Genomic DNA, 12,018 nt, shown 5'->3' on the forward strand with positions numbered 1-12,018 from the left:
TTTTATCCCAGAGTGTAGCCTTATTTTTAAACTATTACAGCAAATTCACAAGTTCAATCCTACTCTCTGTTTCAAGACTGAATTTCAACCTTACTAGTTAATTAAAGCCACCACCTGGAGTGAGCTGGCTTTCAAACTGATTTCCTTTGTCTCTTTAATTCACATACATTAATATTTTATTTTCTACTGGAAAGAAAAAAAAAAGGAAAGAAAGAAAAGTAATGTCACAAGTGTGCCAAAGACAAGGCAGATAAAATTATTGCAATAAAACAAAGAAAATACACTTGTTACTGCCAGATCTCAAGATGAATGCTCATTATGCAGACAGTTTAAAGGCTCACAACTGCAAAATGCTTTTTTTACATACCCTAATCTAGCCTTCACATCAAGATCATTTCTAATTTTCTCTTATTGTAATGAGAGAGGGAAAGGGTTGAGTTTTTATTACCTGAGCATTCATTCAAGGGAGAAACAAAGACTACATCATACATTACAACACACGAGCTATTAAAACAATGTGGCACTATAAAATATGCTGCAGTACTCATTAGGAGATAACAAAGCCGAACCTGAGCAAATAAATCTACCTGCCAAACAGTCAGAAATAACTATGCAGCCAGAGTTTGTAATCTTTAATTATTTAAGAAGGAAAGAAGCTTGTAATAATTAAGTTTTATAGGCTTCTTAAACTGTCATTACTAGGTCCTCACAAACTGGTAAAACGAGTATCTTCCATCCAACATAACACTTCTTTAATTCTACCAACAGATGCCATTGTTCACTTCCCTGATTAACTAACTACAATACAACCACCATCCCCAAAGCCCCAACAACAACAAACCACCAACCAAAACCAACACCTAAACATGAACTATTGCTTTTAAACCTTCCGCTGCCCTCTGTTCTGGATGATGCATAGAGCAGCACACTGTGCAGGCACTTACAGGCTCAGTGTAAAACCACAGAAACCCAAGAAAGCTTTCAATAAACACCTGATGTCTTTTCTTCTTCCTCTCTCAAAACACATTCAGCCATTGCCTGTGTTCTCGCTAACATTTTACCATAGACCTCCACAGAAATGATCACTCTTGAGCGTTTCTGAACACTTCCACCTCTAACCACTGAAATCAGCACAAGTTACACAGCTGCAGGGTTTTGACTGGAAAGCAATATGCCACACTACAAAACACACCAAATTCAGCATCCTGCAGAATCAAGTTCCTAAATCGACACCTTCACTTAAGATGAAGGGCTTCACTTCTCCTCAGGAAATGTGTGACTACACAGATGGTTTATTTAATCCATTCCTACCTAAATTAATCAAAGCAATCTGTTCCCAAAGAGAAAAGTCTTCATAGAGGATTCTGCTGCCATTTGACAAATCATGCACGTTTAGCAAGAGAAGTTGAAACTCCTCCATGAAGAAGCTACCACGTCTAAAAATAACTGACATTATTACAGGAGAAGCAGGATGTGCTGTTTAGCATAAAATGAAATTTAAACAGTACCACCTCAGATACATTTTAAAATGCTTTGAGTAGCACCTGGTTGTTTATACATCTTCCGTGGTGAAAAGGTCAATAGAAATTCACCTCTAAGGTCACAGTTGCTAAGCAACCGTTTTCGGCAGTTCTGCAACACTGATCAAGCGTGTTACGTTCCACTGCCTGTTTTCAGAGAAAACCCCCATAGCATCCTACCTGGCCTCTGAAGTGCAGAGCTCCTCCTGCCTTTCTCCTGAGTACAGGCATCCATGGTGCAGGCACTGCTCAAAAGGATACGCCCCGGGACCACTGGCTTCCGATTCACGAGAGCAAAGGAGAGCTCAGTCTTCAGGAAGACCGCAGAGGGCTTGATGAGATGCTGCCCAAATCTCAGCATGGCAAATGGGAATCTTTGGGGTCTGAAAGAAACAACAGTACAAATAATGAAGGGACTGAGTTCGACTTTCCAAACAGCAGGAATAAGGCAACAGAGTCACAGAATCTCAGAACCTTAGACGTTGGCAGGGACCTCCAGAGATCATCCAGGCCAACTGCCCTGCCAACAGCAAGATCACCCGGGGTAGCTTGCTCAGGAATGCATCCAGGCAGGTGTGGAAAGTCTCCAGAGAAGGAGACTCCACAATATCTCTGGGCAGTCTGCTCCAGTGCTCAGTCACTCTCACTGTAAAGAAGTTTCTCCTCATGTGGAGGTTAACCCTTCTCTGTTCCAGTTTGTAGCTGCTGCTCCTTGTCTTATTGCTGCTGACCACCAAAGAGATTGGCCCCAGGCACTTGACACCCACCCCTTAGGTATTTCCACACATTCATGAGATCTCCTCTCAGTCTTCTCCAGACTAAACAGCCCCAGGTTTCTCAGTCTCTCTTCATAGGGGAGATGCTCAAGCTCCTCAATCATCCCCATAGCTATCCACTGGACACTTTCTGTGAGGTCCTTGTCTCTCTTGAACTGAGGAGTCCTAAATTGGACACAGTATTACAGATGTGGTCTTACTGGACCAGAATAGAGGAGAAGAACCTCTCTAGACCTGCTGGACATACTTTTCTTGATGCCTCTCAGGGTGCCATTTGCTCTCTTGGCCACAAGGGCACATTGCTGGCCCATGCAGAACTTGCTGTCCACCACCACTCCAAGGTCTTTCTCCACAGAGAGGCTTTCCATCAGGGTATGCTTTTCATCAGGGCAGCCCCCAACCTGTACTGGTGCCTGCTGTTATTCCTCTTTAGCTGCAGGACCCTGCACTTGTCTTCATTGAACTTCATGTGCCTAGCCTTGGTCCAGCACTCAGCCTGTCCAAATCACGTTGGATGGTATCAACCAAAACATCTAGGCAGCATCTGAGAGAAAGTGCCTCCTGGCCTCACCAAGGCGTTGGGCACTTGGGAAAGGTTGATAAGCCCTTCCTAACAGTATCACTTCTAAATGGTGATGGAAAAGGCTTCTTTCCCACAAAAAAAAAACCAACAAAGACATTAAATTTTTCCTTAAGGCTTTTCTCATCATCTTGGCAGGGCTACATAACTCCAGACAGTTTCTCCCTCAACTTTTCATTTGCTCTGCATGGTGTGCATCTGGACCATAAGTGTTTGGAGTTCAACAAACAGCATTTCATATGTCCTTTGCCCCAACTCAGGCCAATGCACACAGGACTTGGCAAAATAAAGAAACTCCTTTTTCTATATCAATTCCTCCACTAAACACCTTGACTGAAGACATATCACTGAGATAAGGAGAGCATACTCAGTTATTTGCCAGTTACGTTTTCTAGTTTAAGCATCTGAAATGCAAAGGAAAGCCAACAGTTGTGTACAACTGTACTCAACACAGGTCAGGCCACACCTTGAGTGCTGTGTCCAGTTCTGGGCTCCTCAATTCAAGAGAGATGTTGAGGTACTGGAACAAGTCCTGACAAGGGCAACAAGGCTGGTGAAAGGCCTGGAACACAAACCCTTTGAGGAGAGGCTGAGGGAGCTGGGGGTGTGCAGCCTGCAGAAGAGGAGGCTCAGGGCAGAGCTCATTGCTGTCTACAACTACCTGAAGGGAGACTGTAGCCAGGTGGGGTTGGGCTCTTCTCCCAGACAACCAGCAACAGAAGAAGGGGACACAGTCTCAAGTTGTGCCAGGGGAGGTCTAGGCTGGATGTTAGGAGGAAAATCTTCACAGAGGGAGTGATTGGCATTGGAATGGGCTGCCCAGGGAGGTGGTGGAGGCACCGTCCCTGGAGGTGTTGAAGCAAAGCCTGGCTGAGGCACTTAGTGCCATGGTCTGGTTGACTGGCTAGGGCTGGGTGCTAGGTTGGACTGGATGATCTTGGAGGTCTCTTCCAACCTCGTTGACTCTATGATTCTGTGAACATTATTCCCTACACAGAGAAATCAAAGATTTCTACTGTCATTCACTATTTTTTTCCCTCACTGATAAAGATGAAAATCCTCCTTAAATAACTAAGGCACAATCCTAAGAGTGTCTATTTTAAGTCTTTAAGCCCCAGAGTATATGAAGTATTTAATTCAATCAGAAATACCCAAGGTGCTGCAGGGTAAAACATGAAGTAATGAAGAATTTCATGTGACAATACTTTAGACACATGGAAAGCACTAAACTAACATTACCTTGCTTGAACTAAGTGACTCATCAGAAAACTCAGTTTTACAAGTTGCTGGAGATGGAGAAATCTTTTTGCTGTAGTTCTTTTGTTGCCAGTCTACTAGCAGCTTTCAATAAGACACAATCTTGGATCTCGAGCTAAAAGATTTATTCTAATTTTAGGTCCCACTGCTTGGATCTGTTTCAACAAAAAAAAAAACCACCCATGCAGAAACCTCTTCTAAGTACACAGCTTGAAAGCACCTTTGAGAAGTGCTTGCTCTTTAGAATGAAGTTCTGGCTTTTTAGCTCTCTGATTCCACCAAATAGCTCAACTACATGAAACTACAGGTAGCATATGCAGCTAGCCAGGCTTTCAAACCACAAAAACCATGGCTAAAAGTTGGTAGAAAATACAATAATCAATCAGATTATTACATATTCAAGTAAGAGACATTTTCTAAGCAAAACCCCAGGTCTTCACAGAGTTACAGAACCTTAGAGGTTGGAAAGGACCTCCAGAGATCATCCAGTCCAACCTCCCTGCCAAGGTAGGATCCCCTAGGGAAGTTCACACAGGAATGCATGCTGGCAGGTGTGGAAAGTCTCCAGAAGAGACTCCACAACCTCTCTGGGCAGCCTGCTCCAGGGCTCTGTCACCCTCCCTGTAAAAAAATTTCTCCTCATGTCAAGGTGAAACCTTCTCTGATCCAGTTTGTAGTTGTTGCTCCTTGGCTTATTGCTGCTGACCACCAAAAAGAGATTGGTCCCAGTCACTTGACACCCAAGCCTTCAGATATTTCTACACACTGATGAGATCTCCTCTCAGTCTTGTCTTCTCCAGACTAAATGGCCACAGGTTTCTAGGTTTCTCTTCATAGGGGAGATGCTCAAGTCGCTCAGTCATCCTCATGGCTCTCTGCTGGACTCCAGCAGGTCCCTGTCAAACTGGCAGCCCAAAACTGTATTCTCCCCAGGGTAGAGCAGAGAGGGAATCTTGTTTTATATTCAAAAATCACAGATATAAGGAAACCCCTGAGCAGACCAATCTGAGAGCAAAGACATTAACCATCTACTAGAAGAACTGCTTACAGTGGAAACGCTATCTTGGACTGGTGTCTGAGAAAGACATTCACTGTTAGGATCTGCAATCAGTCTTCCTCATTTCTCTTAAGCAGCTCATCAATAACCATCAGTTGGGGTTTCTCTGATGAAAATCACAGAGAGTGATTGGCATTGGAATGGGCTGCCCAGGGAGGTGGTGGAATCACCATCCCTGGAGGTGTTCAAGCAAAGCCTGGATGGGGCACTTAGTGTCATGGTCTGATTGACTGGGCAGGGCTGGGTGCTAGGTTGGACTGGATGAGGTTGGAGGTCTCTTCCAAACTGACTGATTCTATGATTCTGTACTGCTTTCTGCCCTGATGATGCTTCGTGTTTTTGTGCAAGGTGTGATTGTCTGAATTCAGAACCAATACAAAAGCTAAAAAACACATCAGGGGAGTGAGCAATGGGTACAACTGAAAACACCCTGGCTGTGCAACAAGGCTGGAATGTTCCAGAGTGCAGTGAGGCAAGAAACTGCTACCAGCAGAGCAAGGTTTTAGTCATCTGAATTATACCTACTTATTGCTTGAGTAGCCTGTAAACAAGCAGAAATCAATGCAATACAGGCACATGCATGCAGGTCATGAAATGCAAATAGTGCATGCACAGTTTCCCAGCTGATTGGAATTACTACACTGAGTCTCTTCCTCTGGGGATTTCCATTTCTCACCTAGAGAGGAGATCATTCCCAGCTAAAGCAGGAACTAAACATAACCGCTGAAAGGTATTTCTTCTGTAATGGGAGTAGTCTTTCTAATCCCCCATAATAATGAGAACAATTACATGGTGATAGCAGAAAATGAAAGAAATCCATTTCTGATAAAATTTCAGCCCAGTTTAAGACAGTTTCTATTCTGACTGTTCAGATGAAAGTGTATTTACTCCTCATATTGCACATATACATTACATGACCTATCTCACCTGCCTCATTTACCTAATTAAATTTCCTTCAAGCTTCACTCCTGCAGCTGTAGGTAGGAATACAGTGTTAAAGGTCAACATAGCAAGTAGACTAATTTTACAGCCACAACAGACCTTGTACAGTTCTGGAGCCCCCAACACAAGAGGGACATGAAACTATTGGAGCGAGTCCAGAGGAGGGCCACAAAGATGCTCAGAGGGCTGCAGCAGCTCTGCTATGAGGACAGGTTACAAGAGTTGGGGCTCTTCAGTCTGGAGGAGAGAGGGATTTGACAAGACCTTTCAGTGGCCTTCCAGTATCTGAAGGGGACCTACAGGAAGGCTGGGGAGGAACTATTGACAAGGTCTTGTAATGACAGGATGAGTGGCAATGGGTTTAAACTGGCAGAGGGGAGATTCCGACTGGATGTTAGAAGGAAGTTCTTTGCAGTGAGGGTGGTGAGACACTGGCACAGGTTGCCCAGGGAGGCTGTGGATGCTCTCTTCCTGGAGGTGTTCAGGGCTACATTAGATGAGACATTGAGCAACCTGCTCTAGTGAGAGGTGTCCCTGCCTACAGTGGGGGGTTGAAGCTGGATGATCCTTGTCATCCCTTCCAACCTAAACCATTCTATGATTCCATGAATTTATTATTACACTGGTACTGTACATGAAACCCTAAGAAATAACTACTAAAATTAAGAGAAACTTGAAATATCTTCATATGCTATTACAGTTCTTCAAAACCTCAAGAAGAGGCACACTTCACTTGCTATACTACTTACACACTTCATGTACTTTTGGGAGGAAAACTGAACACAGGTCTGAAATCTCCAAGTTTGTGTTTGTTTGTTTTTTTTCACATGGCATAAGCTGTAGAATCTTTGGTGTCAAATACACAAGAACAACTTTGAACAAAGATAAGGTTCACCTAAAGACAGAGCCCTAAGACATCAAGATAGGCATCTGCTTGCTACATGTCTTTAGAGTCAGAGACCAATAGCCTGGAATAGCAGAGAAAATTGCTTTCTCTGCACTGCCTCTACAGACAGAAGCCACTAGTTCTTTAAGGCTGCCTCCCTGACAGACCTCCCCATTGGATGCTTAGTTCAGATGGTGCTGGTACTCCAAAACGTCTCTTTCTTTAATCACACAATTGCTTGCTCTTAATGACAAGGTGTTCAGATCATCACCTGCTGGAAAGAAAGCTCAAGGCTTTTGCTAAGCAGTCCCATGAGCACTGCTCTGGGAAAGTTACAATCTGCTTGTCATGAGAGAACATAAAATAATGCAAAATGGGCTCCTACCTTCAAATGTGTGTGTTAGAGGAAGCCAATTACAATACCACTAATCCTCTGTGCTCAAACAAATCAACATTGTAGGAACAATCTGAGGACCTGCCTTAAAATCTCAAGTTCATCATTTTACCACATTAACATCACCTGTTCATTAGTTTTCATACTACTGACTCTGCTCCTCAGTTCCACTGCAAAAACAATCCAAACTTACAGGGCTGAAGAACTTAACTGAATTTCTTCCTTCCTTTTTCAAGTCTTAGCAAAAACTTCCTTTGGAATACAGCAAAACAGGACAACTCCTACCACACACTAAGGGAACAGAGTAACTCTCCAGCAACTCATGTTTATGGCTAGCTTCAGAGTTTCCACTGCTGCCCTTTAACCTACAAAACACTACTTTCAGGTGTGTATTTGGCATTTTACCCTCTAACAGATTTGATTACATGGAAGTAATAATCCTGCTTATACATCTGAATCCTGCACCATGCTCAAAAAGCAATGAAGAGCAGCCCTGCCTGCTACCTCCCCTCTCCTTCACACTTTGTTATTCTCTACTCATGCCCTCCCCTCCCTGCCACTTTGTGACCATGAAATCCACAGTTCAGAACATAACCTATTCACCATGAGGGCACAGCAAGGAATGTCCTTGCTTCTAGCAGCTGGGACTTGCCATTTTGATCAAAGAATACTTCAAAACACTAACAAAAAGAATTCATGTTATACTAAAATCACTCCTTTTTTCTACTGGCCCTTTGTCCACAGATGAGCTTTCTCTCTCAGCATTCCCCACTCCCACCTGGTACAAGATTTAACTACCTATTTTGAGTTCTTTCAGATGCAGGAGAGGACCTTTAACTGAAAATAAAAGTACATAAGGAAAATGTTTCCTTCTCAGTGACAAAATATAGCACACTACTGCTATTCCTGTTCTAAAAAAGCCATGAAGAATTAGAACAGTAGAAAAGGTGCTCAAGTGTCTTTGACAGCCATAGCCCAGATTCTCTCCATGGAGATGTTATTTAATGCTCTACACGAGATTGAGAGGGAAAGCTTGTGTGGATTCTTGTCTATTTGCACCACCCACCAAAGCAACCCAACAGAAAACCCATTAAGTGTGATGCATGCAGTGTCAACAAGGACTGATTTCTTATGTCACATGCAGATTATGATGGACTTCAATCCACTGCATGTGGCTTCCTCTGCTTAATCTAGCAGGGAAGAAAACATCAAAATCATTACTCTTTTGATACACTGCCATTTTCTTAGCACAGTCAATCAAGTTAAATTATCTACACTTAAAACAGGCTGTAGTCTGTTGCAAAGTGCTGAAGTACCTTAATGTGTATCATGGCAGAAGTAAACCACTTCCAATCCTATAGCCAACCCTCCCCTTGCAGGTCTGCTCCTTTTGACTCAAGCTGCAGCAGCATTTCACAGGTGCTCTGGGACACTATTTTAGCTCCTTCTCTCTCAGTGCTGATCTCACATATCTGCACCTGAAAGCCCTGGCTGTTACAGCACACTCTACTAGGGCATGGCTGTGACTGCCTTACATGTTCGTAGCTCTTGGGTTACACCAGCAGACTCCAAAATGTGCCTACACAAAGCCTGACTTGGCAGCACTCAACCCCAAGCACAGCACACTCCAGTTAACATTAATAGCCTCATAAGCAGGAACTTGAGGGAGTCCTGATGAAAACCAAACAATTCCCAGTTGTACTGGGTGTGACTGGGATGGGTTAACAGGAAGACATTGATTACTTTTGCCTTTCTTGGAGTAAGGGTTGCTAAATAACTGAGAGTATCTCTGAATATCTGGGTTCTAGCTTAAATTTCCCAGAGACTCAAAACACTGTCTGCCACGAGAAGCTCCTGGCCAAGCTGGCAGCTCGTGGTTCGGACAGATTCACTCTGTGCTGGATCAAGAACTGGCTGGATAGCAGAGCCCAGAGACTGATGGTGAATGGTGCCACAGCCAGCTGGCAGCTGTCACTAGTGGTGTGCCCAGTCCTGTTCAATATCTTCATTGATGATCTGGATGAGGGCATTGAGTCCAGCATGAGTAAGTTTGCAGATGACACCAAGCTAGGAGCAGCTGTGGAGCTGTTGGAGGGTAGGAGAGCCCTGCAGAGGGACCTGGACAGGCTGGATGGGTGGGCAGAGGCCAATGGGATGAGATTGAACAAGGCCAAGGGCAGGGTTCTGCACTTTGGCCACAACAACCCCAAGCAGCACTACAGGCTGGGGACAGAGTGGCTGAGAGCAGACAGACAGAGAGGGACCTGGGGGTACTGATAGATAGTAGCTGAAGATGAGCCAGCAGTGTGCCCAGGTGGCCAAGAGAGCCAATGGCATCCTGGGCTGGCTCAGGAGCAGTGTGGTCAGCAGGACAAGGGAGGTTCTTCTGCCCCTGGACTAAGCACTGCTCAGGCCACACCTTGAGTGCTGTGTCCAATTCTGGGCTCCTCAATTCAAGAGAGATGTTGAGGTGCTGGAAGGTGTCCAGAGAAGGGCAACAAAGCTGGTGAGGGGCCTGGAGCACAGCCCTGTGAGGAGAGACTGAGGGAGCTGGGGGTGTTTAGCCTAGAGAAGAGGAGGCTCAGGGGTGATCTTATTACTGTCTACAACTACCTGAAGGGAGGCTGTAGCCAGGTGGGGTTGGTCTCTTCTCCCAGGCAAGCAGCAACGGAACAAGGGGAAACAATCTCACGTTGTGCCAGGGGAGATCGAGGCTGGATGTTAGGAGGAAGTTGTTGTCAGAGAGAGTGATTGGCATTGGAATGGGCTGCCCAGGGAGGTGGTGGAGGCACCGTCCCTGGAGGTGTTGAAGCAAAGCCTGGATGAGGCACTTAGTGCCATGGTCTGGTTGATTGGCTAGGGCTGGGTGCTAGGTTGGCCTCGATGAGCTTGGAGGTCTCTTCCTGCCTGGTTGATTCTATGATTCTATGAACAGAGCTAACAGAACCAACACAATAATGGGATGCCTTCCCCTCTTCCCCCCTTTTTGGAAGAGAAAGCAATCAGATGTACAGGGGAAGGGGGCAAAATACCACACCCCAATCAATCGCCTTGCTTCGATTTGGAGGTTAAAAGAAAAAGCTTTAACAATAAAGGCATTCAAGGCAGGGGAGTTACAAAGAGGTACAAAAAATCATACATACAAGCAGATTGATGGCAATGGGTTTGTCTGCCACGTGGTAAAACAAGAGCAGCAAGAACAAAGAGTGGTGCTGGAAGGCAGGGAGGCAAAAGAGACTGGATGATCTTGGAGGTCTCTTCCAACCTGGTTGATTCTCTGATTCTACCCACAAAAGCACACACACACACACCCCTGAAAATCACTTCAAAAGATCTAGATCTTTTGTTGACCCAGAAGGATGTGACCTAAAAGGAAGTGAACAGCTCTGTAGCAACACTCTAAAGCAATCACAACACGGACAGGTTAGTCAACAAGCACAGAATCAAGATATGTATCCCAGGCAATAAACCATCCCTAATAGATTTAGAGGGCATACATATTTTTAAATGATGCAGAAGTAGTTGTCACAATCATTTCTAGAGTGAACATTTTGGAATACAGATTAGGCAGACTTGTTTGTCTCTTGTAATTCAGGTAAAGAGTGCAAAGTTACACACAATAAATCACACAGAATCACAGAAATATTCCAATTGGAAAAGACCCTCAGGATCATCAAGTCCAACCATTATCCCTACACTACAAAGTTCATCCTTAAACTGTATCCTCAAGCACCACATCCAAATGACTTGTAAGCACATCCAGGGATACTGACTCAACCACCTCCCTGGGCAGCCCATTCCATTGCCTGACCACACTTCCTGGGATAAAAAAAAATGTTTCCTAATGTCCAAATCATAAAATCAACCAGGTGCAAAGAGACTTCCAAATCATCCAGTCCAATCTATCCATCCAGTCCAACCTATCTAACCCAGATCATTCAATCCAGCCCTATCCAGTCAACCAGACCATGGCACTAAGTGCCTCATCCAGGCTTTGCTTGAACACTTCCAGGGATGACAACTCCATCACCTCCCTGGGCAGCCCATTCCAATGCCAATCACTCTCTCTGGGAAAAAATTCCTCCTACCATCCAGCCTGAACCTCCCTTGGCACAACTTGAGACTGTGTCCGCTTGTTCTGTTGCTGCTTGCCTGGCAGAAGAGACCAACCTCACCTGGCTACAACCTCCTATAGACAGCACTGAGGTCACCCCTAAACACCCTCTTCTCCAGGATCTGTGCAACTAATCCTTCTGCTTCTAACACCCTTTGTCAATCCTCCAAACTCATCTTGCACATAAGGCAAATGCTGGGATAAAGCAGAGGGGTGGTTGGGAGCCCCTCCTGCGAACTCTGGTTTCTGGGAGGGATGTTGTGTTTCTGTTTTACCTTTAACTTGTATATTTCTGTCTATACTTCTATATGTTGTAAATCTCTGCTTGTGTATTGTGCTAAGCTGTGAATATAAAGCTTCATTCCTTAACTTCCAGCCAGCTGAGCCTACTCTGGGTAAGTTCATACGAGTGGGGGAGCAGGGAGCTCCCAAACCATCCCAGTGCTAAATATGTACAAGCACACACATGCAAATCTTTTCTTAGTGTTAAGC

General features: G+C 44.6%; 1 protein-coding gene across 7 annotated transcripts in view; it reads right to left on the minus strand.

Annotated features, from left to right (window-relative positions):
- Positions 1–12,018, minus strand: part of FHIT (fragile histidine triad diadenosine triphosphatase) — a 921,710-nt gene that overhangs the window by 663,465 nt on the left and 246,227 nt on the right. For 6 of the 7 annotated variants that reach the window (XM_064156965.1, XM_064156966.1, XM_064156962.1 and 3 more), the window contains one exon: positions 1,701–1,903. In XM_064156965.1, the coding sequence (XP_064013035.1) occupies positions 1,701–1,881 (181 nt within the window). In that variant the 5' untranslated portion in view covers positions 1,882–1,903. The remainder of the gene's footprint in view (positions 1–1,700; positions 1,904–12,018) is intronic. The other variant, XM_064156964.1, reaches the window with a different exon arrangement.

The sequence above is a fragment of the Pogoniulus pusillus genome, chromosome 16, assembly GCF_015220805.1.
Source record: "Pogoniulus pusillus isolate bPogPus1 chromosome 16, bPogPus1.pri, whole genome shotgun sequence".
NCBI classification, from domain to species: domain Eukaryota; kingdom Metazoa; phylum Chordata; class Aves; order Piciformes; family Lybiidae; genus Pogoniulus; species Pogoniulus pusillus.